This window comes from Cinclus cinclus, chromosome 9 (genome assembly GCF_963662255.1).
Source record: "Cinclus cinclus chromosome 9, bCinCin1.1, whole genome shotgun sequence".
Taxonomy (NCBI): domain Eukaryota; kingdom Metazoa; phylum Chordata; class Aves; order Passeriformes; family Cinclidae; genus Cinclus; species Cinclus cinclus.
The window spans coordinates 19,661,920-19,688,001 of NC_085054.1; the positions used below are offsets into that span (position 1 = coordinate 19,661,920).

The following is a 26,082-nucleotide window of genomic DNA, read 5'->3' on the forward strand; positions in this document are numbered from 1 at the left end:
ATAATAAGGTACTCACATCACTCATCTTTAGTCAAGAACATCAGATCTAAGGTAGTCCTCTTACTCTCTCTAGTTGGTACTTCCTGGCCTCCAGAGATGCCATCTCTTCCATGCCTTTTTCATGGTAAAACCCAGGTGACAAAGCTCTCTGAATCAATACAAGGAACCTTTGCCTGGAACTGCCTTGCACAGCCCCAGAACTAGATTAATACAGACTAGTGCTCCCTCATTCCCCTTATCTCAACATCTGCTTGGGAAGTGAATTCTGGGGTATGTAGCTTGTTTTTGATGTGATCACATATCTGATCACCTGCCCTGTTCCCTCCCCTCAAATTCCTCCTGATGTTTACAACAAACACCTTTTCTGTGGCTGATGGGAATGGCTCACAGCACACTGGAGAACTTGGAAACAGTTACCACGAAAATCCCTCCAATAAAATAAACAGCTGTAAAATAGTGTACAGGGGCAGATTGTCCTGGAAAAACTTGTCCAGATTAAGGGCATGAACTGTGCCCTGGACTACCACTAGACACAGCTATTTTCAATGTAATCAGCCTAGAAACATGCACCAATAAACTAGTTACATGTGTAGTTCCTAGCAGTAGATAAAAACTACATTGAATAATTTTCTGTAAAAGCACATGGGCCAAAACCAAAAGGCTGCACTAAATTGATTGTTACTTTAAAAATGTGAGGAAGATCACAAAGATATATATAGATATATAGATATAGATAGATAGATAGATAGATAGATAGATAGATAGATAGATAGATAGATAGATTTCCTTGTCTTTGCCAGTTTCATGATTGAAACAGGTCATTATGGAAAGATGGCTCTACCAAGATTATTAAGAGATATGAGGTGGAAGTTGGTTTTGTGCATTAAATGGTGCAGAAGTGTGGAATGCCAGTTAGCAATTCACTGAGAATTTCAAGTGTTTGTACATGACAGTTCTTTCATGGATTAATAAAATATTAAGAAAAAATGCCACACAACCCTAAAATTTCAGAGGGCATATAATTTTATAACTCATGGGTTATTTTTTTACATTTTTTTTTTACAACTTGTGCTATTATTGTTTGTGAGGAACTAATCTCCACAGATAAAGAGGAGAGATTCTTCTTGGGATCTCCCTTCTGCAGGGATTAGTCATTTTTGGTGTCACCTTCTTCAGGATGCTACAGAAAACCTGCATGGGTCTGCAGTTTGCAGAAAAGGGGAGAGCCAAAATTGTCCTTCTAGAAGCAAAAATTTGCTTTTGCAGTTGCATTAGATCTTCCCTTCTTCCAAGGTTTTCAGTTGTAATGCTGGTTTTGCAGGTGTACCAGATCCTGTGCTCCTGCCACATCTCAAAGGGCTGGGAATCTGAGCTAAACTCTTCTGGCTGGGGATGCTGGGACAAGGAGGCATTTCATGCTTTTCTTCATTGTACAATTTAATTCTGTCTTGGATTCTCCCTCTGCCTTATCCAGGTCTATGTCACACCAAAAAAAGTATAAAGTGCTTCAAACAAATAAAATAAGGGTCTGTACCCCAAAGATCTTACTAACAAGAGAGCAAGCTCAGGATGAAAATGTAGGGAGCAGGGAGGCAGTGCAGCATTATAGCACCAACCAGGATTGAGCTCTCAGGTTCAACAGCTTTGGTTCAATGCTGTAGAGAACTAGTTGTACATGAAAATATTTGATATGTGGAACAACATCTGGTATGATTTATGGGCACTTTAAGCAAACAAACAGAAGAGAAGCAGAACAAGCCCTCAGCAAATGAGCAACCTCTGGTTTATTTGGCCAGTGCTGTGTGTACATTTTGATAGCTGACAAGAGGGGATAGTCCTTTGATGAGAGCATCAAGCTCAGGAGTTCAAGGAAAGGGTGGGTAACTACCAAATGTGGCTGCTTATCTGAAATGTATCTAAATCTCTTAAATCTGCAACAGTGAGCTGGAAATCTCTCAGCACCAGGCCTTCCTTTTAGAATGGCAGGAATATAACCATTAGCTGTTTTTCCTATCATAAACTGCACCTGTTTTTAAAATCCAGACACTTACCTGTGACCTCAGTAGACAAAGATAGAAAAATAAGTGAAGAAAAATGTCTCCATACTCAAAATGTTCTGTGTTCTTTTGTGCATGTCACGTTTATGCAAACATATCCAAAATTAGGTATGCATTCTTCAGGGAAGCATCCCTGTATGCTGACAGTGCCTAGCACAGCCCCGGGAAAGCACTGGATGTGGCTCCTTCCACACCAGGTCAGATTCCCTGCAGAAAATCCCCTTTGCCCTGGGAGAACCCTGTGCAATGCAGAGGCTGATACATCTTTCATTGTCTGTGCAGTGAGGCCACTGTTGAAGCCAGTCTGCATTCTTTCTTCCCCAAAGTCTAGGTTCCTGCCCACAGGCTTTTCAACAGTGTATTTACATCTGGTCATTTTATCAGTGAACTCGCAGAGAATTCAATATAGCACGTGTTGGAGTCAGTAAACTGTAATGGCTTTCAGCAGGGATGGACCTAAATGTCTTAGGGACAAATGCAGTAAATCTGTGCCCATACTGTATTTCAAACAAAACTGTTTTGTGTCCCAAATCTGTACCACAAGGACAGAGGGAAGGCATTTACAAGTACAGTAAATAATACATATAAAAGCAGGAACAGTCTTCTGCTCTGGGAACTGGACTGGTGTGTGAGCTATTGTAGTGGCAATGTGTGAAAAACCCTGAAGTGGACTAGACTTTGAAAAATTGTGCTAGCTTTGGCATCTGCTCCAAATACTATTGGAAGAGGATCATTCAGAAAGGATACTGTCAAGTAAAACTGGACCCTAATTCAGATCACATTAAATGGAACATTTTTTTTACAAACTCTTAGCTAGCGAGGTTTCCAACAAATGATTACTAAAACATAAAATTTTGCTACTGTTAACAGCCTCACCATTATAGCAGTAGCCTGAAAGTGAGGGAATAAAAATTTACTATTGGTAACAAAACTGTCTCAAATATGTTCTTCACAGTCCAAAAGGAGAAATGCAATACCGGATATTTATAGTCAGCCCTCAGAAACTGGGAAAATGAACAGTGAATGAGATGTTTTCTTTTTGTTTTTTATAACTGGAAGTATTTCCCCCCATTAAACACTTGGAGGTCAGTGTTCCATCTCTGTATTGAACATTTTCTTAAATAACAACTGTTGACTGCTGCAGGATATTATCTAAGTAGGAACAACACGGCTTGATTCATGGCTTTTATTTGTGACGGTGTGCATGTGATGTTCAAAAGTATGTGTGTGTCCACAGTGTTCAGAGCTATTTTGTGTACATGCATCAAGTTAATGCTCTTTTAAACTGAGGAGGATTTTGACAAGGAAGGTGCTACAATTCTAATACTAAAGCAGAAGTTAAAATTCCCAGTGGGAGCAGTCTCAAGCCAATGCCATGCAGTTCCAAAGATCTAGCCTAGTAATGGAAGCACTCATAAGATAATATCTTTGTCTCTCCTTATTTTTGTTAAGTAGTGGATACCAAAGAGCTATTGGCTTCATCTTGAGTGAAGAAAGCTTTTATATGACAGCAAGGGCTGGCTTTGTTTATTTTGCTAAACATAGCTGACTAAGGCATAGCTCCATAGTTCTGGAGAAGACGGCTGCACTCACTTTCCATTTCTTCTGTTATTCATGAGACTCTCTGGTGTATTATCTGAGTGCTGTTTTCCAGAGCTGTGAAAAATAGAGAGAAAGGTAGGATAGGTAGCTTGAAACCTGAGGTAAGTTGGATGGAGTTCCCTTCTCTTACTTGACAGCCTAGCGTGTCTTGGGTACATTAATTTGCTTCTGGGTTCTTCAGTTCCCTCTCTATAAAACAGGACTCGTACACCTCATCATAAAGGCCATGGCTGTGGCATAAATCTATTCAGGACAGTGCAGTGTTCAAATTTTTGTGTAATGCAGGGTAGGTACATGCCCTGAACAAACCGGAAGTGAGTGTTACATACTGGCAGCTGCAAGTAAATCACAAGGACTCACTCCATCTAGAAATATGATGCAGAACAGTAGAGAAGAGGAAAAAAACATAGAAGGAGCTTGAAGACATGGTCTATCTCACAAAAGCCAGTAAAAGGCAAATATTTCTTGGGGCTGAGACATCTCTGGCTAGCATGATTACATGCTTTAATGTGAGAGCAGTTGGGAGCCATTGCAGCAGTCTGGTGGCTGAGTGTCACGTGAGGCACAGTAGCCTTCTGAGCTGGTGTGTCCCACTTGCTTCGTTGCATTATCTTTGAGAAATTGCAGGGAACTTGGAATTAAAAAAAAAAAAAGTGGAAAGCCCTATTGCCAAGCCTGGCAGGATTGGGTTGGGGTGGTGTGTTTCAAATAAGAAATTGTTTCATATGTACTCAGGCATTAGTCTACGTGGCTTTATACATTCTCCTTTCACAGATGACAATGCCACTAGGAAATATTGCTGTTGTTTTAAAACTTTGGTAATCACCTGCTTTCATGCCTTAAGGATAAACAGCCTCTTTCGGGGCTTACTTGCCACAGTTGTATCACTCATACTGTGTTTCTTGATTTGTTTGCTGATAGAATACGTACACCAATGCAGACAAGCTCTTGGAGGCTGCAGAGCAGTTGGCTCAGACTGGGGAATGTGACCCTGAAGAGATCTATAAAGCTGCCCGGCATCTGGAAGTTCGGATTCAGGACTTTGTCCGGAGGGTGGAACAGAGGAAACTTCTCTTGGACATGTCAGTCTCCTTCCATACCCACACCAAAGAGGTAAGGTGTGCATGAGGGAATTTTGCTGTGGATTGTAGAGTGCTGCAAGAGGCTGTCTCTGAAAACTCAGATCACAGAGAAAAGGCATTTTTACCACACAGGGCTGATATTATCCAGTTCATTTCATGCATATGAGTAACTGTTGTAAAGAGGAAATAAAATGTGAATGAAACATAGGAATGTAAAAGTATAGCAACACCATATCAAGTGGTGCTTAATCGCAACTAGAATGTATTGTTAGAAAGCAAGAATTCTCATGTAAGAACATGAGTTGATATTAACACTTTAAGTATAAACATACCAGCAGCATGATCCTCTGAGGATTCCTTTTAAATGTACTGTTAATTAATGTATCCAATATCATTATGTGTTACTAGAAATCTTACATTGTTTAATGAGGCAGACTTGACTTTTCAAAACAGCTATTAAAGAAAAAACAGACACATACTGATACAGTGAATCAGTGAGGACCTGAATAAATGTTCTTCAGTATAATTGAAAAATATCCAGAGATAAGACTGACTTGCCAGAGGTGATACAGTGGACAGGACATCAAATGGGAGGCCACTGGGGATGTAATTAAAGCATACTTCACATTTTCTGCAGTCCAAAGGCCATTCAGTGGTGAGTGACTTTTAAAGATAGGGCTTCTGCTGAGAGAGATAGAATTAGTCAGGATGGTTGTTTTCATGCTCTGTAGCATCTGTTTGTGAAAGCATGCTTGATCAGGAAGATACTCTGAGAAGCTGAAAGCTTTGCCCATGCTTGTTGATTTACATGTTACAAACAAGTTGCATGTATCAGGCTTCAGTGTGTTGGGGAGCCCCTGAAGTAGAAGGTACATGCATACATTTATTTATATGTATATGGAAGGTGGAGTTTACAGCATGTACATTATAGCTGTTGGTACATGAAGGTTTTTCTTCTACATCCTGTTTCTGCAATATACTAAAATACAGTTAACTTTCAGCTTGTGGATAATGCTGTTGTTCCCAGAGTTGCTCAAACATTTGCAGCTATGCTGGTTTACCACTGGGGAAACTTAATTGGTTATTTCCTCAGTAAAAATTATTTCATAACACTTTCCTTTTGTGATTAACCTTGATTCACCTATGCAGGTGATAACTAGTAAAAAAAAGATAGTCACTGATATTTGTAGCCTAATTTGGCTTTGAGAAGTAAAGCCTCCCTGTATGAAGTGATTTGGATTGCAGTGCATTATATTCTGTTCTTCTTCAATAAGGGAGTTTGCCTGCTCTACACACCTGGTGTTAATAAACTCTGTTTTGGTGAATAAAAATGCAGATGTATAAAAATTCACATTTAAAAATATTTTAAATACCAGTCTTCTGTGATATGATCAATGCTGTTCTCTAGATGTTAAGAGTAAATGCTGTCTTTGCCTCATTAATGTTTTCCCATGAGACAGATTGGTTCTGTGAGGTCTTTTTGGAAAGTTCAGTAATTAGTTCATGTCATTTTTAAGGAGATCCAGAATGGACAGGCTCTGGGTGCCTCTCTTCTCTAAAGGTCCCTTCCAACCCAAACTATTCTACTATTCTGTGACTCCCTTTCCAGAGGGACAGTCAAGGGAGCTGAGCATTGCTGGGACAACAGCAAAGTCAGGGTGGGCACAGGAATCCATGTCCATCATAACGAATGACAGCCCCTGGGCTGGGCTGATAAAGCTGTTCAGTCTCCAAGAGTTCCCCAAAGTCTGAGGATACTCAGGAGCTCTGCAAGGGGAAGGTTTTGTTTACTTACCGCTGTGTTAATTCACTCCTGTAGGGGCCAAACACTGATTTTCTGCAGGTTCAGTGGTTTTCACTGTGTGCCACCACCTGGCTTCTTCAGTGACATGTTTCTGCACTGGTGAAACCTACACAACTCAATATCTTGGGGTTTTTTACCAAAACTATGAAGTGAGGAGGTTGCTACAGGTTTAGTGTTTGTGCCAGCTGTAGGAAACCCCAGAGACACAGTGAAGTAACAAAAGACTTCTGGGGGGAGTTGGTACAAATGGTAAAGCATTACAACAGCAGGGTCTTAACACGTTTGTCTCTGTATTGGCCTTTTCATGCTATAAATACATTGGCTTAGGTGGAAATGAGTCATTGCTTGGCCTTGCTTGGTCCTTCTTGTGAATTGTAAAATGGCGACTTAACCAATGTAATTGTCATTCTTCAATATGAACAACAAAACAGGTAAATTTAAATAATAACTGTTCCATTTAAATCACAGCAGATGTCAAAGCAAAGAATCCTTTTGCTGCAGCAGCAGTAAAAGAGTGGAAGATCTAAGCTCCATTCCTGGTGTTTACCAGGAGCCACTCCAGTCCTGGTGCTCACACAGGCCTCCCTTGCCCTCCTCCTGCCATGCTGGGCCTGAGGCTGGACTTGCTCTGACCATCCAAACCCATCACCTGGGGGTGTCTTGGAGTGAGGAGAAAGCAGTTTGGTTGCCATGTTAACCTGTTTAACACCTGACATATTTCGCATTATTCTAGAGGATGTTATCACTTAATAATGCCCATCATTATTGATTTCATCCTTTGTAGTTCTTAAAGCTATTTCTTAAACTATTAACACCTCTTTCTCTTATGTCCTTGGGAATGAAAAGAAGTTCCCTTCATATTTTTTTTGGCCCTCATGCGGGAAACTATGGCCTAGATGCGTTTTTTATCTAAGCTTCACAAATTCTCATTATTTCATGTTGTATTCATCTATTGAGACAAAACTGGTGAAAAGGTAAATTAAGTAGAAAGAATTAGTCTTACTGACACTTTTTATTTTTTTGGAAATATTCTAAATATCTTCCTGCAATGAACATGTTTCTTCTGACAGTCTTTGTAGCACAGGTGAATTGTGTTTCTGATGTGGTAATTCCCAGGTGTGGATGAGTTCATTACTGTGAACTTGTCACTCATTCATCTGTACTCTGCCCACCTCTTCATCTCCTTGTGCAACTGCTCAGATTCCCACCACCTGAGAAACTTTTAACTGCTCCTACTTTTTTCCTCTTGTCAAAGAAATGTTTGCTTTGTAGTCAGTCTTCCTGTATTTTCTTCAGAACAATAGGTAGTGTTGAATTAGGGAGTAATTTAAATGTAGATATCCCCATGGGTAATAAAAGTTCAGAATGGGTTTTTTATACTGCAGTAGACTTGAATCACTGCTTATTCCATGAGAAAGCATTAAAGAGGATCCCTTCTGCTAAACACTGACTCATACAGTTGAAGGAATATCAAAAACATAGTCAATTAAGCATAACAATAATTTTGATGGGTTTTTTTAGTGACCTTATTAAACAATACATACAGTAGGCTGAAACGAGGACTTTTTGGTGTAATAACACTTTAGAGGCATAAATCAGAAGCAGTCCTGGAAGTGGTTGTTGGTGGCATGGCTCTTGAGTAATGTAGGGGTCCTGTTGCTGTGCCTGTAGACAAGAGTGTGTCTCACTGTCCTAGAGCATTCATAATGATTTTCTAGTTTGTAGTCAATATTTTCCTACCCTTTTGGACCAAGGCACTTCTGATAGTGTGAGCAGAAGCCTGGTACTGTGGGAATCAAATCCAATTATCTGTATGGCAGGGTAAAGTTATAAATTATTATCACTGGGATAAATGCATTCAACAGACTCATACCTGAATAATTTCTCTCAGGATTAAGTGTAATTGAATTTAGGTTCTTTCTTCAAATCTGAATCAATTATTGTCAGGATTGTCAGATCTGCACTTTTATCACAAATCTCATGATAGTTGATGCTTTTCTGTGAACTTTCGGTTTTAGGATCAAATGATGATAGAGGATTCTTGGCTGGCATTTGATTTTGTTTAAAAGAAAATATTTTTTGAGCTCCTGGAGAGTAGATTGTAGATGTCATAAAATCACACCCTGAAGACTGAAAACCCTCAAGGAACATAAGAAAAACATCTCAAAATTCATTGTCTGAATGTTAATATTTTCTGCAGTGTACTTTACATTTCCAAGTACTAAAATATAGACAGGAAAGAGCACTGTGATCACTTCTATATTATTAGAACCTTTTAAAATCCTCATGCATAACTAAGTGATGGCTTAGGTTATGTTACTTGTTGTATTGGCTGGTGATGCAGTTGCTAACTTAAGAATGAGAAGGAACTTAATTGAATTTTGATCCGTTTATAGTATATGGGACTTAACTGTAAAACACTGCTGTAATTGTTTCATAGTTCTTTGGGGCATGAAAATCATGTCTTACCACCTCTAGGTTTCTCATTTTTCGATGGGCCTCAGATTACCAGTTCTATGTTGAGTCCAGCACAAAAAATGGAGAGGCAGAGAACTGTATTTTCAGCTGATGTGCCCTGTGCTTAGTTGTTCTTTAGTGGGTCAGAAGAGCAGGAGGATGAGGTGCTCAGTGCAGGCACTTCCATGTGGAACCTGCCATGTCTACCTGGCCCACAGAATGGTGGATGAGTATGCTCAGAAAATATTTAATGTTGAGAAAAAGGAACTGCCAGATTCCTAACAGGTTACTGTGAACATGTGCAAACTGTAACTCGGCAGAGGTTTTCCGAGTGACCAAATTTGGGAAAATGTTCACATGAATGACATAATGTGTATTCTTGACATCAAGGCTAAGGCCTGCAAAATTTCAAACCCTTGCTTAAAAGCATGGAGGGTCTGGAGCATCTCATTTGAACAGAAATAAAACTAACAAAGGCAATGTACCTTTTTTTGTCCCTTTCTCCCATTCTGGCTCTTTTACCTCAAAATTCATCAAGTTCAGCCTTAGGCAGATACCTGGTATGGAAAGTTTCACTCTGAAAATCTTGTCTGATAAGGCCATGAGAAAGTGAGAGCTAAGTCCTGGACCATTAGGTGTCAGACAGCTTCCTGTATTATTTGTGGTCAGCAGGTCACCTTGGTCACCCCACAGACATCAGTGGGGTTACTCAGCTGGGAAATGGAGTGGGTCAGCCCTATCAGTCAGGAACAGCAACAGTGCCTTATTGTAGGCACTGCTAACTTAATTCTGCTTGGTAACCAAGACGTGTGAAATTAAATTTTCTCTGCTTGAGTTGATTATTGTGATCAGGAGATTAATTCAGTATAGATCACTAATTCTGACAGGGCTTGTTCTTCACTTCGAGGCAGAGCTGCTGGGATGCAGGGAGCAGAAAGCTCACAGGACTGAGGTCAGCTACTATTGACTCCCATCAGAAGAGCTGGCAGAATGTGTTGAAGTTAATCATGGAGCAAACATGACAGTGGTTCTGGGATGTATCCTGTCACTCACTGTGAATTGACACAGGAATCAAAGTTAATGTTACTGAACTTAAAATATTGTTGTTTGACTTTTACTAATATTGACTTTTACTAATATTGACTTTCCCTAATATTGACTTTCCAGAGCAATCTCCCACTTGATAATAAAGATTTGTGATGCAGGGGATATTCAGTTTAGCTACTCCACTTGCTGGCAACTTCTGGAAGTTCTGAATAGGTCTTGTTCTCTGAACATGTGTTTTTCTTACACACTGCTCCTGTCCCGGACAACACTTCTGTTCCTTTTGTCATATTATGTCCAGATTAAAAAAAAAAATAAAAAGGAAACCATAAAACATTAAAATGACCCAAACTGGCTCACTGCACATAAAAAATTCATTGAGTGGCCAATCCACACCCCAGCATTTTCAGTGTTAGAATGAAGCACTATGTGTCTTGTAAAAAAGCTAGAAATTTTGTCCTTCACTGGGATAATATTAACAGCTGAGATAGATGCACAACAGCATGCAAAATCAAACTTTGAAAATATCTGTCCCTCCTCTCACACCGGGGCAGTGAAACATCAAGTTTAGACTTAGTCCTCCTATTAGTATGATCATGATTTTTGCTGGGAGCTGAATCTGTGCAGTCGTGGTGCTAGATGGATGGTTGGACTTAGTGATCTTAAAGGTCTTTTCCAAATTTAATGATTCTGTGATTCTATGATTCTAGTTAAATGCTGCTTTGTTGTGTTTGTTCGGTATTTTTAAGAAGTGCTCAGTTGCTAAATATTCTTCTATTCCCACCAGAGGTGAATTTGCAAGCAGAACTTAGTGCTAGAAGTGAACTACCAGAGGTGCCCATACAGTAACGCATGTGCTCTCCCTTGACTGGGTGGCAGATTCCTTGGAGTGGCAGATCACCTGTCAGCTTATCATTCTGATAATTGTAGCTGTGGAGAGGGCTCTGCTGGCATAAAAATGTTATTTTTGTGTGAGCTGTATCAAAGTATACTCTGGGTTATCAGCAATCAATTACCATGAAGCAGCAAAATAAAAGCAAATCCCCCTCCAACTCCAGAGGGTAGACTGTGGCCTGGGCCAAAATCAAACCAGTTGTTAACTTCAGTGCTTTTCTTGTAGAGCTAAATCTTGTCTGTAATGCTATCAAAGATCTGGGACTGAGTAATGGGGACAGCTGGGGTGGTACAGGGTGCCCTTCTTTCCTGCCCATTTGCTGCCCAGAAGCAGGATTTTTTCATGAAGGATTTAGTAGCTGAGAAAGAAAAGAACTGTGGCATTCTGGCAGCACATCCCGCTCTTGAGTAGGGGAGTTTGAAGCACAGCCAGACCACTACTGAATAAAATTCTGCCATCTGTGATGGCAAAAGATTGGTAAAAGAGACAAAATCAAAGTAATGAGAATTAAATGCTTGTAAATGCAACCACAAACCAAATGTCAGGAAGTCTAAACCTGTGCATGGAAGAGAAGTTCTTTCCATCCTTCCACTCTGTGCCAGCCAAAGGATTCCTGTAGACTTCATTCAAGTTCATTCTTTGTTATCCACATTTTTCAGGCCATTCACCAGCATTGTTACAGACCAATGGCTCCACTCAAATATTTTCCTTGGCTTTTGAGGCCCTTGCATGTGTTTTGCATGTTGTGGAAATGGGTCTCCAGCCTGTATGCCTCACTCTCCAGATAACAGTGGTTCGTGCTGCAGCTAAACAGGAGTTTTAGGAGCATCCTTAAATAGGATGTGCCAACTTTCATAAAGGACTTTTCTGTTGGACACATTTCTGCCTCTTCTGATTTCCTGAAACTGAGGAAGATGAGCTTATCCCAGTTCCATTGTGTGGGCTTCAGTGCTGCCTACAAAGACAACAGAATGGGCAGCCAGTGCCTTCAATAATTTGTGTACTGAGTAAATCTTCATCAAAACCCTACAAGTACACTCCTGTAATTCACTCATTAGTCAAAAGACACGTTCTGTCTTTCACCTGAAGTACATCTATGCACTGTAGTCTATTTAACTAGCTGAAAATGGTGTCAGTGGAATGGCTCAAATCAATGGATCCAACAAGACTGACTGGTTAAAGAAGTCATGCAGTTTTTTTAGTCCTTAGCAAGTTTCAGAATGATTCAGAATTGTCACAAATTATGCATTTCTGCAATTTCCAGGGCATAGTGCACAAAGTTACACAAAAGGCTCAAAGCAGCAGATCAGGGTAAGACTGCGAGTGATAGATATAGCCAGTCACTGGAAAAAGCACAGAGGGAAGAGGTGCTGTGGTTTCTATTTGAGAAGTGATGCTTAGAACCAATGAACAATATACAGGAGAATGTAATGGTGCCTGCATTTATTTTAGTAGATTGCTACATTTGTAGTATGGGAAGCTTCTCCTGCACCACATTGTACTGTATTCACACTCGTGTAAAACTGAGTAAATCTTCCAATGTAGGAAGAATTTTTCTAAGCCAGTATGATCAAGTGCAGAACATGATTATTACAGTTACTGAAGTTAATTACAACCAGATTCCTAATTACAAATAACATACTAAAATTATACTAGAAGATGAACATGTTTTTGCAATTCATGGTGCTGGCAGAAGAAGCATTGAACATGTACATTTGATTCTTCAGTTATAAATCAATTTTCTCTTCTAGATCAAATAGTCACTGAATTACATTTACATGACCTTGGGCTGGGGATCTACACACTCCCTGATGTAAGCCTAGCTACCCACATCATGTTTCCCTTGAGAGGAGATTATTTTGTGCTATATCAATCTGGTCCATGCAGGACTTGGAAAAAGCATCAGATGTTTAGGCAGTGCAAATCCTTTTGCCATAGGCAAGGTTACTAATTAAAAAGCCTGAGCATACAGAAGCACCAGATGCAGCCCAACCAAGGATGAATGTCAAGAAATTGGCGAGGAAAAAGGAAAAAGCAAGAAAGAGGTTAGAAAGACATCAGATGTGTTTTTTCACAGAATGTTCCCTTTCTACTTGTCATTTCTTCCCAACCAGTTTGGTGGTATCCGACAACATTAGGTCTTGCAGCAGGGAGTCTCATGAGTTATGTCTTACCATGGAAGTCGTATATTGTGGCATTTCATACGTAGTGTCTGGTCATATTCCATCCTGTCACTTTTTATTAGGTGTGCTGCCATTATGTGACACTTTGCTGGTGGCCTGAGGTCACTTTGTAGCTCACCATTACCTTGTTTTCTGTGTTTCTGTTGATGTTTTCTTGAGTGCTTGAGTGTGACTTCAGACAATGTTGCTGAAATATGCCTCCAGTTTGCAACTCTCAGTTCTTTCAACTGAAACAAGACTGGATGCACTCTAAGTGTGAATAAATAACCTCTGAAGATTAATTGTGCTGGAAAGTTTTATCTTCACCACCATGTTGGTGTGGGGACAATTTACAAAAGGCTGTGCAGTCAAGCTGGATGCACAACAGCATTTGAACAGATGCCTTACCACAAGTGCAGACTGAAGTTCTGCCATAAATTAACCTCAACTTGGGATCTGTGTTACTTCCTAGTGCACATCATGACAAAGCTAAATATTGTTGCACAGAATAGGCTTGGATAAGCCTGGCATAGTAGCAGAGGGAAATAGGGTTGATAGGAAATAGGACATCTCTCTCTGGAGCAGTTCTGCTTGCATGTTTTGGGTTTTTTTTTCAGCCTGCCCTTGGTTTTCTGAACACTCACATTGCAATTCATGGAGTGGCAGCTGGGTCCCTGCATGTTCTGAATTCTTCTGCATTCTGCTCTAGTCTTCATTGCTGTGATGAATATTCTCTTCCTGAGTTGTCATGAGCATCCTTTTGTGGCCTGCCCTGCAATGCACAATGCTTCTCTGACATAGTAAAGGGGTAGAACATACACCCTGGGAAGTTGCTTGTTTCTATTAACATCCTTATTTTGAAGACTAGCAGAAATATTGCACAGCAGTAAATCTCCTGGATTGAACTGGTTCTTTGCACCACTCCCATAACTCACTGATTTCAAACTGCTTTTGAGGGGGATTGTAACTCATCTCTGTCATTAACAAATAGCAGCATACAAGCATTGGGTGTTTAATAGTTATTCCAGTCATGCAGGCAAGATTTTCTTAGCAATTTCTTTAGATTTTAGATTGTATTTAACGTGGTTCCTTTTTCTAAGTCAAAAGCATTAATTTTTAGGTAACAGGCACAGGTGTCCTTCAGAGCTCCAGTTAAGTGGTCTCACTAAGTACTTGAGCAAAATGAAGGGTATTTCATCAGATGAAGTAGCTGGAAATAAAGAGCTGTGTAGTCTCTTGAATGGAGGGGAACTTCCTGTGTTTCATATCCAAGAAAAATGCAAAAGTTGTCAAAATTCATGTGGGGTGTTAGATGATACCCCAAAAGAAAGGAGTGGTGTCATTCTTCTTTCCCACTGTTGTAGTAATCAGAGGAGAATTAGTTTTCTTGTGTAAAGCCTTGGTAAATAAAGCTTCAATTGTGGATCCACTATTGACCTTTGGCCTTAATGTCTTAGGAATAGGTATTTACCTGAGACTTCTAGTAGTTAACAACTGACATTTTAACATGTAGTTTGCATGAGACAGATTTGTGTCAGATCTCTGATAGATTTAATTCGGGTGCTACCACTAATGCATTGGGTTCTCCATATCCAGTTATTCATACCAAAGCATAGATCAGTTGAAGGAAAAACAGATCTTACTTTTGTGATATTTCTATATTGTTTTCTAGGATTCTGTATTGCTTGTTTAGTACCTGTTAAGTAACATAATGCAGAGATTATCTCCTTTTCTGGACATGTGCATGATTGGCAAATGTAGTGGAAGTCACCACAGGTGGATGTGGAAATACTGCCCCTTATTTGGAATATCTGCAGGTATCTACATATACCCCTTGTATGGGATCAAGTGGTACCCTATTAGTAGTTTGAAGTATGTATGGAAATGGTACAAGTACTCTCAAATTTTGTTCATGGTAAGAATAAAATAAGTCAATTTCTGCAAACATGGAATAAAATTTGTGCTGTGCAATATGTCAGATTTCAATGGGAAGAGTTTCTTTGGTCTAAGCTATCTGGCCTAGAGTAGGTCACAGCATGGGCTGGAAATGCACAAGGTATCCAGTGATTTGGGACTTTAATAGTCAGGATTTTTTTTAATCAGTCAAATACTTGCATTGGAATGAAACATCAGGTCCTAAGAGGGAGTGGTTTTCCTGGGGTTGTGATCTCTGCTTTATGATTAACAGCTCTTCTGACTGTGGTGTTGCAGTGACATGGAATTGTCTTTTCATTGCTGTGGCATTCACAAGTGGGGCTTAGTAGCAATTTATTTCAGGTGCTATTAGTTTTAGCACATAACCTAGGAAGTTTTGTAATCAGGTTCCTATTGTGAAATTTTCCTGTAAGATCTTCCTAATCTTATTAATATTGGCTGATTCTTTGCATTAGGGTTTTCCAGGGATTGGTTGAGTCTAAAGGATTAAAGGACTCTGAGTCAAGGATGACCTACATTCTGATAGATTTTATTATGCAAATCCTTACAATCAGAGGTCATTAATGGAAACATCTGAAGCTAATATGAGTAAACATATTTGAGTGCTCTCTGAAATTAATGAGTGTTTTGGTTCCAGGTGAATATAACACAGTTTATATTTAAGTATTTTGAAACTGATTTAGAAGCCTACTCAAAAAAGTGGAGTAAGATCTTAAATGTCCAATGGTCCTTCTGAAAAGTTGGGTTCTGGAAACACTTTTGAGCACAGGATTTTCCTCTGAAGGTTGGAAACTTTCTCCTCTCCCTTAACATGATAATTTCAAGAAAACAGGAGATTCATAACAATGAACAAAATTCCTGATTTCACTTTCATTTTTGTAAAGAAAATTCCCTGAGTTTTTTTAAGTTGAGAAAGGAACTAAGAACTGCAAGAAGTTAAAACACTACTGGCTTTCTTACCTCAAAACAGAAGGATGATTTACACACATAGCTATTTTTCTGTATTTACAAAGTTCTCTATGGCTTGAAGATCTGATAAGCAGAAGTTAATATTCCTAAATAACCTGGTCCTTGTCTTGGTCCAGCTGTCCCTACTGTTTGAGTGGGTGGAGGGATTGGATCAAAAACAGGAAGATTCTCAATATAATTTACCTATAAAGTCACTACTGCATTTTCCTTTATGGTAGTTGTCCAAAGTTCAGCACATGGACCTCAGATCTCAACTGAACAAGCCCTCTATTTGGCTTGTTAAATACGTTTTCATTTTTTCACTTATTTTTCATATTGCACTCACATTTGTTTATTTGATTAATAGTTCCCCTTTTATACTACACCTTTTTCCTAAGAATGTGAAAATATGTAAATATCCCAAGCAAAGACATTCTATTTCAGGCCAGTAGTTGGGCAGCCAATTATGATTATAATATTTATGAATAAACTGAGACATTTACCCAAAATATTCAAAGCTGACTCTGAAAAGCCTACAAGTAAGGCATATGTTCTAATAGTTGTTTTTTTAAGTCTCTCAAGCAAGGAGTCAGTAGCAGAGGTGGGGACAGAGCAAAAGGCACTGGGTTCCCCCTTTTCTGATATCATGAGCGGGATGGGACAGCTTCTAATTTTGACGATTTTGATGTGGACCAGGGTAATATCCTTGAAGTCCGTAGTGCGTGTATAGTGTAGCATTTAGTGACTGCCCTTAGGTGTGGGCCCTGGTTGTGAGAAGCTTTGGCAGCTGGAGTTTTAGAGATCCCCATCCTCCTGTCCTTTAATGTGGACGTGCAGAATTCACAGTCTCAGAGGAAATGCTGTAGGATGGGGATCCAGTGCAACCCGTTTTGAGCACAAACACTTTTACCAGCTCTTGGCCACCCACACGCAATGTCCTCCTCTGCTTCACGTCTACCCCAAAGTCCCCGTGGGACAAAGCTCTGCAGTCCCTGGGACAGCGGGAGAAGCCGCATCCTTTGACATTTCCCGGAGCGCTGCTGTTCCTCGCTCTGCTTCTTCGCTGCTGCCTCCTGCACACACCAGCAAAATGTGGGTTAATGGGGCAGGCGTGGCACAGAAAAGTCTCTGGTGGAGTCATTAGGATTTGCTGGCAGCCTGCCAGCTCGGTTGGTGCAGTTTTACACTCACTTTTCAGCGCAGGCTTAAAGGGGAAACCTCTGTTCGCTTTAAGCCTTCCCAGCCAGCGAGAGGCTGCCGGGGCATTCCTGCCCCTGCCCAGACCTCTGCTGAACAGCTGGCTGGAAATTCTCATCTAAGCACTTGCAATGATTTGTTGCTGAGATTGGGGCTTTAAAACTGGCAGTCAGGACTATTCAAAATTAATGGATCTGCATGGGGTTGATTGGTGATATTGCTGTCTCCTATGTTTGGATTTTCCCAGAGTTAAAATGCAGAGTCTGAGTGCATTTTGAGGAGGGGGTTTAAGTGCTGGAAACAAAAAGAAACCCCAAAACCTCAACCCCTGGGAAGGCATAGCTGAGCAGGCACAGCTAGGCTTCAGTCAGTACCATACACCCATACCAGAGATTGTAGGTCTGTTCTGCAACAGGCTTTAGCTGTGTGTGAATTTAATAGCAGCTGATAGTGCTCAGCTCCTTGAAGGGTTAGGTTATGACAGCTGTAGGAGAGTTTAATTTGTTACTTGTATAAAAAGTTAATCAGAATAAAATAATTAGTTATTGCTGTATAATAAACAGATTTTTTTTTAGAAAGCTACATTATATTATATTCTTATTTTCCTGCTTTAAATTGAATCAATAACAAATGTATCTTTTTGGGTTTACAAATGTTAGGTCAGTTTTCCTGTGAAACATGCAGCCTGAGTTAATGCCTATTGATCTGGAATTAGAGAGCAAAAGGGTTAAATCTCAATCCCTCTCTGATTTATATTTCCCTCCCCTTCTTCCCAGCTGTGGACATGGATGGAAGATCTGCAGAAGGAGCTCTTAGAGGATGTCTGTGCTGACTCTGTGGATGCAGTTCAGGAGCTTATCAAGCAGTTTCAGCAGCAGCAAACAGCTACCCTGGATGCTACCCTCAATGTTATTAAAGAAGGGGAAGATCTAATCCAGCAGCTCAGGTAAGCATCCACCTGGGGCACAGGTGTTGAGAAATCTGATGCATGCTGTGCTTTAGGGGTGCCTAAATAGGGAACGGTAAGCTAGGATCAATTGGGAGAGTTTGCTAATTCTTTGCTTATTTATAATTCTTCAGATCCTTTGAGTGTTTTATTGAAATTACAAGGAGTGATTTGTGTGGACTGATTAGAGTAGTCTGTGGATCAGCATTGGTTTCCTGTTTGACTGAGAGGTTGTTTATAGGCACTGGGAAGTGAATGGAACCAAATGTGTTTGAAGTGAATATTTTTAGTTGGTATTTATAGATGATTGTTAAATGGTTGTGAACTGAGGCCTCATGATTTATATGGCTATTCCTGATGTAGGGTAAGTGTATTCCTCTTAATAAAATACACACGTGTCTAACAGTCTTCACTGTTTCATTTTGCTTGCAGCACCCTTCTATTTATCTTTGTGTATGTGGGGTTTATTCATAGTGTCAAAGAGGCTCTTTTACTGCTGGTTCTTCTACTAGCACTATGAATTAAATCAGTTCATTTTTGCCCAATTTAAAATACATGAAGAGACTAGCCCCAAGAACTGGGGGGTGGGGGGGGAGGTTGGGGTTTTTGTTGTGGGTTTGATGGTTTCATTTATTTTCTTTCTCAATCTGCAAGTATCATCAAAGGAAAATTTGCAGAGTAAGTTTATATAGAATTTGTAATTGTGAAATCTCTCTCGTTTGTTGTTACAGTGGTTTTCTGTGCCTGTAGCTTTACTGACAGCAGTGAAGTTTTCTTGCTTTTTAGGGATGCTACTGGGCACTGAAGCAAGTCCAATACATCACTTATTATTTAGATCTTTGTATTGCTGCAGGTTGCTCTTTATCCACATGTACATAGTGTTCATGTTCTGTATACATTATAATATGCAAATATCCCAGGTTTTATGCATTTCGCCAGACAGTCCAAGAGAGTGACATCAGCCTCCTCACCTTGAGCTTTCTTAATCTGATGCCTTTACTTTCCACCTGAGATGTGCAGAAAGTCATGAGCCATGATAGGAACCTGACAGGAAAAGCCCAAGATGCTCTAGAGTAGAATGGACAATAAGAGCTCTGGTGGAGCTCTGCCCTTAAGAGCTCTCCTGGAGTCCTTAAGTATTTTACTACTGCCATATGCTCAGCTTTCCTCTCAACTTTTTCCTGTCATCCTGGATTCAGACTTTTAGTTGCAAAAAAATAATGAGAGATTTGAAAGGACTGCTCTAGGTTTTGATTGTCATTTAGCCCTGGGCAGCCACATCATAGAGCCTATGGAGATTCCTGCTCTTGCTGTGTGTGACTTGCCAGCACCACAGGGGAGGGTGAGGGACTGGAGTTGTGGCACTGCTTGCCAGTATTAGAGCTGGAGAGGAAGGATCAGGAGTAGACATTCCATCCTTCTATTCATCTTTGCTGATGGGATCAGGAGGATAGAAACATGCTGGGTTTGGTAAGAGAACTGCCACAGGGGAAGGGATTTTAGCTAAGATTGCATTTATAGCCAGCTGTAGCAGGTCAGTCAAAGGTCTGCATGGAAACTTACTTTTATGCAAAGAAATTATTTGCAAAGTTTAGGGCATTTCTATGAGATAAAACAAAAAAAGGCAGTAAAATTATGGGCTAAAATTTTTTGTTACTCTTCCCAGCTATTGGAATGACATCACTTTAATGTGAACACCCATGGAGTAGAGTCTGAGAAGGACTCTGAAAAGTACAAGCCCATCAGGTGGAGTGTGGAGTGGGTTGTGGGTTTGCAGAAAGTGTCAGTATTCAAAGAGTCCTGATTCTGGTGGGATTGGCCTAAAGGATTTTTGCCTGGACTTGAGTCAGAAGGGAAATGTGGAGAGTGGCCAGGGTGATACCTGGAGCTGAGAAGTCGGTGGAGCATGGGGAAGAGGTGAACTGCAAGGTGGTGTGTAGGACTTCAGCTTTTTCTTAATGTGAGCATAGGCAATTCTTAGTTTCAGTATTGGAAAAGTGAGAGTGGCCTCAGCTTTGAGACTTTCTTTAAATCAGTGTCATGTTCCAATGTTTGCAAAATACCATGGCAGGTTTTTTGGCAGCTGTGTTTAACAAAGAAAAGTTGGGTTTGGGGTCTGGTTTGTACTCTGGGCAGTGAGCAAGGTGGAACAAGGTGAACATATTGGTAAAAAGCAATCCCCTGGCTCTGCTGAAGTTAATACCAAACACAGAGAGAACAGCTGCCTAAACCTTTGAATGCACACAGAAGTTTGCAGCGCTGAACTGTCAAGATGAGCTGGTTCAAGTGTTGGATTTGAGTGCTCTGACTAACTGCAAAGCTTGTAATGTCATTCTGGACTCTTTCAAAGCAGAACAGTGTGGAAAAAAACCCAGTATAGCTGCGTGTGTGTGTGCCCACTCTTACCAGCTTTCATGGATGCTGGCAATGGTAAAAAACACACAGATAAAGGAAAAACTAGAATTCCTACAGTCTTTCCCTAACACAGGATTGCTTCAGGGTAGATCACCTTGTACCTGCCATGAAGAATAGATGAAGATTGCAAATATTACAACAATTAAAAGGACAAAATACACTGCTCTTATCAAGCATGTCATAACAGGTTAAAAGGAATAAAATTACTGGAGCTTTGGAAAGTTTTATCTTTCTTGTTCTTACCTTTGAGAGAACAGAGTTTGGTTTAGAGAAGATCATTTGTGTAATAGCACTCTGTATCCTCCAGCTAGGTGATGAAAAGCTCAGCTGCCTGAACTAAATTCCATGCCTGGGACTGCACTTCACACAAGGTCTTCAGGGCCTCAGTGACTACATCAGGAGGCCATACCCATCAGGAATAAAAGAGGCCTGCCTGGAAACTCTGTGCATGTCATGGTTCACATTGGAAGCACTTTTCACTCTTCCTTATCAGTGCTTTACTGAGGTGATCCTTTTTCTCAGCAGTCAAACGCAAAGGAAAGTTTTGAACTGCTGTTCCAGGGGTGCTGCTGGGGGCAATATTTCTGGTCATCTGTTAAAGGCAAAACAATGACTGGCTCCAGTGAGATGTGAAAAGCAGGAATGTTCATGGCCAACAAAAAAAAGGCTAGTGAAGAGTTAGGTATCTTGCCTTCTTTACAGTAGTTCAGCATATAATCTTTAGATATTGGGTATTTCTCATGGAGCTTTCTCCAGTGAAAGCACTAAAGGTGGTTTTAGGAGCACAGTGTTCATTTTAAACAAAGTCTGCAGCAATGTACTGAGTCCAATTTTATGTTCCCCAAAGTTTTTGGGGTCTTTTTTCCAATTATTTCTTTGAATTTTAAAACTCTAATCCATAGCCTTTCAAAGATTAGTAAGGTTCTTATATGTATTCTTTTCCAGAATTTCTCATCACCAGACAGAACAAGAAATATTGTAGCAGAAGCATGCAATATCAGAAATATTTTTTTTCTATAGGGAGATCTTTCTCAAACCAGACTAGCTAGGGATTGTCAATGCTTTATCCAAGGAGACTTAGAAAACCCACCGGATTGCTATTCTTAAACTTTTGTATTGCATCAGTCACCAAAATGCAAGTGTGGCTTGATTTGAAAAGTGAAATGTTTAATGAAAAAGAATTTCTAAAACTAAGTGTGTCTCCAGATCCCGTGAGAGATTATTCAACCCCAGTCTTGAATAATTCATTGAGTAATTTAGATAATATATGAATAGTTATAATCCTGCATCTGAGTGAATACTTATTTCACATCCTTTTATAGAAGACAGGTGCTGACTGAAGGAAACAGAACTTGATTGGATGCAACCTCAGATTGAGATGTGATTCCAAAATCTCTAGTTATTTTCATTCCTCCTTCCTCTGTGCAGCTCTAATGTGGAGGCAGAGACCTTGTGATCACCAAGAATGCGAAAACAGAGTGGGGCAGAAACCATAGCACCTGGTTCTCACCTGGAGAGAGAAATATTGGTGTAATATTCCCATATAAGCAAGGGAAATAAGTAGTACTTGCATCCAAGTCTTGTTTTAGCCGATGTTCCAAAGCCAAGATTAAATTTTTGCTTTAGAGTTTTCTTTCTGTCCATTCTTAAAGTTGAGGGTACATTTGAGGATAAATTTCAGTTCTTTACCTCTGCAAATGTTATTTATCCATAGAACAGTCACTGAAAAAAAAAATAATTCTGAAGGCATATCACACTGTAGGTGAGCCTATTAATATACATGAAAGCACAAATAGAAAAGGAACTGTCAGAAATTTTCTGTGCCCATGCTAAGCTTTCAAGTACAGCAAATACCCCCTTGGTCCTGGCCCACCAGTTTAAGGGTTTGTTCCCTTCTGCTGCCTGTAAATGGAAAATGTAACTGGAGCAGCATCTGACCTGTCACAGCCACATCTCCCTTCACTTTCCCCAGTGAAAAGACAAGTCAGGATCTCTCTTGTAGTTTTTGAAAGGTGTGTTGGTTTTTTTTTTTCACTGTATTCTGTATCCATTGCTGTACTACCTTGCCAAGGCATCTCTAGCCATTGGTCTAAAATACTCGTAATTCTGATACAATTAGTCTGTAAGTGATAGGGCAAATGCAGGAGATTAACTTGTAAAGGTCCAGGTGACTGAACAGCATCTCAGTTTGATGTAAGCATAGGCAGGAGCAGGTGACCCTGTGGCATTAAAGGTGATTGCCAGCATGGTGAGTGCCATCCCCTCCCCTGCCCCTCCCAAGTGTGTAAGGTCGAAGTGTCACAGCAGAACAAAGGATGTTCCCCTTGCCCAAACTTTGTGCTGAGCTCAGGAGCTGCAGGAGACCAGCAAGTAGAGGAGATGAGTGTTGCACACAGCTTCCCTCAGCCCTTTGTGCTTGGGTCTGCTCCTCAGCAGCACGCAGAATCACAGATGTGTAGTTCTTGCTCTTCTGCCTGCCTCAAAGCTCAGCTTCAGCCCTGCTCTCTGCCTTGCTACAGGGACTCTGCCGTTTCCAACAACAAGACCCCCCACAACAGCTCCATCAGCCACATTGAGTCTGTCCTTCAGCAGCTTGACGAGGCCCAGGTACAGATGGAAGAGCTCTTCCATGAGAGGAAGATTAAGCTAGACATTTTCCTTCAGCTCCGGATTTTTGAGCAGTACACCATTGAGGTAAGAGCTGGCTGCGTGACCTGAGGGGTGGGAGGGAGAGGACACGTGAACATAACCTGTGAAGGTGCATCTGGAGCTGTTTGATTCAATGACAGGGAGAGAGAGTTACAAGTGTGCTTTAATTCAACTGTTGGACATAAAGCATTGGGATAAACTGCCAGAATGCACTGGAACAGGTGCATGGGTGCTCATCCTGGGAATCTGCCTGCTTTGCAGAGAAGCTTTATGAGAAGCCTGTTATAACTCTCTGTTGGCATGAGTCACTCAGAGATTTGAAAGTTCTTGGTCACTTGTTGGTAAGGTTTGTCCCTTCAGATACAGATACACACCTGTCTTTAAACCACAGAGTGAAAAAACTTGTTATACATAAAAGGAAAGGAAATTTTAAAGGTGGGCTTTTTAGACACTGCAGTGGATTTATTTAAAAAGGAAAAAAAAAAAAAGTAGAGGGAAAAATTAGAGGGACATTTCTATGTCCTCCTGCAAAAAAAAAGGCCTTTCAGTTCTGTTTTGCACTTCTGTTTTGGAAAAACACTGGACAGAAAAGTCAACAAAATATTGGGGCATTCTTGGACTGAGAATTTTTGAAGAAATTGCAGCCAATCTCAGTAATAACTTTCTGTACTTCTGATAGGAGAGGGAAAAAAATATATATATTAACTTGTACACAAAGTGTATGAGTCTCGTATCAGTGTTTGTGTCTTTTGAGGGGTGTGTTCCTCCTGCTGTATCCCTTGGTGCTTGTTCAGTTCAGGGAGCACCTGTAAGTGTTTGAGAAAGATACATTCCAGAAATTATTGTTTGTAAATGTGTTGGTACTCTCAAGGTGGGTGCTGGTAACTAATGGGAGCCTCAGAATGCTGTGTTACAGTTTGTGTTTAAGACATGGCGTGATGAGTTACAGTGGAATAAAAGGCAAGAAGCAGGTGTTCAGTTTCCTAAAAGGTGTCCTGTTCTATAGCTGAATGCCAGACATAGGAATCAGTGAGGAGTATCTGAGCTTTTCTGTTGTGACTGCACAGTGAGGTATTTCACTGCAATCTGTCCTACAGTGCTTGTTAAATATGTAAATTAGAATAGTTTCATTTACTTACCAGTTATCTGCAGCCTCCTTGCTATTGGAGGCAGCATTCTTTGTATGTGTGTATAAATATAAATGCATTTATTTCATGCCAGATACTGCACTTTCAGCAAAGTGTGTTTACTTTGATATGTGTGGTGTGGCAGATGCTGAATAATTGAAAGTTTTACTCTAAAGATGTAAATGGGTGTGAATGCTATACTTGAACATACCTATAAATGACACCTGTGTTTTCAAAAATGAAGAAGAAAAAAGAGGGAACCAATAGGTGCTTCTGGAACACCCAAATGTGTTTGTAGACCTTATGTCGTGAACCCTTGTGAGTTACTCATTAAGGTCTCAGCCTGTTTCACTGCAGATTCAAGGTCTGAACCTTTAATTTCTGTGTTGATTTAAGTAAAAATATGTTTAAAAATTAAAACAATTCACTGTTCTTCAATTCTTTTTATTTGTAAATAGTCTTTTAATCAAAGAATGTCACCAACAGGCATTACTTTACTGATGGGGCACTGAGGCATCAGGAGAGGATTAACTTACGTTATTCTTCTCATGTGAGATACCAATATGGAAATACTTTGTGGATACCTTTGGTTTGTTTCTGCACAGATACTACTTCTTTATATTCACAGAATGTAGTGGTTGTGATATAGTAAGATATTTTAAATTGGAAATGTACTTCAGAGTCTTCTAAAATCAAATTAGCAAGAAAGGATTTTAAAGAAAATCACCACTTAGTTGTCACTGTAGATTTGTTTTGTTGTTTTTTTTTTATCATATGAACATCTGAATTCCCTCTGCAAGATTAATATTACAGGGAAATCTGAGAGCATGTTTCATAGGGAGTCTATGGGCAGATGATTTTTAGAAAGCTCCTTCTCTTGGAAAAATATTTTTTATTTTAGAGTAGTTATGACAGTTTCTACTGAAAACACAGTGAAAAACATATCCAGGTCATATCTTAATTTTTTTTATGTACAGTTAGAGCATAAACAAGAAAGGCAGTTTGATGGATAATGAAACAAAGGCGGTTTGAAATAAAATGTAAAATAACACATGTATGCTATGCATTTCAAACAGCGGCTGAATTGACACAGTAATGGTGCTTAGAAAGTAGATTGCAGTCAGTTGCCTCAGCTGTATAATGAAGATTGCAAGTCAGAAGGAAACTGTTACAAGAATTAACAGAATTATCTCATATCATTGTTGAGAAACTAAAAGATTTTTTCATCACCTTAATTTAAAAGTATGTAGCATTTCTGATGGTTGACTATTCCAAGCTCTTGAGGGAAAAAGATGATGATGTTTAAAATAGGAAATTAAGTATTTTTTTTCTACTTAAGACAAGTAGCTTGAGCTATGACCGGAAATGTATTTAGGTTTTAATTTTCCATAATAGCCTAGATCCTCCATAGATTAAGAATTGTGAAATAATGTGTACCAGTATGATGGATTGTCAAATTAATTTCTCCTAGTCTACATAAGCCCTCTTCCATCTGTCCAAAGAGCAGTGCCATATTGAACACATCCTTAGTGAAAGACCTCTACCTGCTGTGTTAATCCTTCCTGCACTCACACAAACTGCCTGCAAAACGTGGGTGGTCCTCCTCCTCCTTAACTTGAATATCCTTCTCCTCATTGCTGCTTCTGCCTTTTCAAGCACCGAGTTTCCCATTTTCCCCCTTCAGGTGTGTGTTCTTGGGTCTGTTGGTTCTGTGCTCCAGGGACTCCCTTGACATGAGGACCCTTCCCTGGTAGCTGTGGTG

The 26,082-nt window shown here is 40.0% G+C and overlaps 1 protein-coding gene across 1 annotated transcript in view; it reads left to right on the plus strand.

Annotated features, from left to right (window-relative positions):
* LOC134047094 (kalirin) overlaps positions 1-26,082 on the plus strand; it is a 341,858-nt gene that overhangs the window by 270,599 nt on the left and 45,177 nt on the right. Inside the window, exons 11-13 of the mRNA XM_062498020.1 lie at positions 4,581-4,772; positions 17,960-18,129; positions 23,064-23,238. Coding sequence (XP_062354004.1) covers positions 4,581-4,772; positions 17,960-18,129; positions 23,064-23,238 — 537 coding nt within the window. The remainder of the gene's footprint in view (positions 1-4,580; positions 4,773-17,959; positions 18,130-23,063; positions 23,239-26,082) is intronic.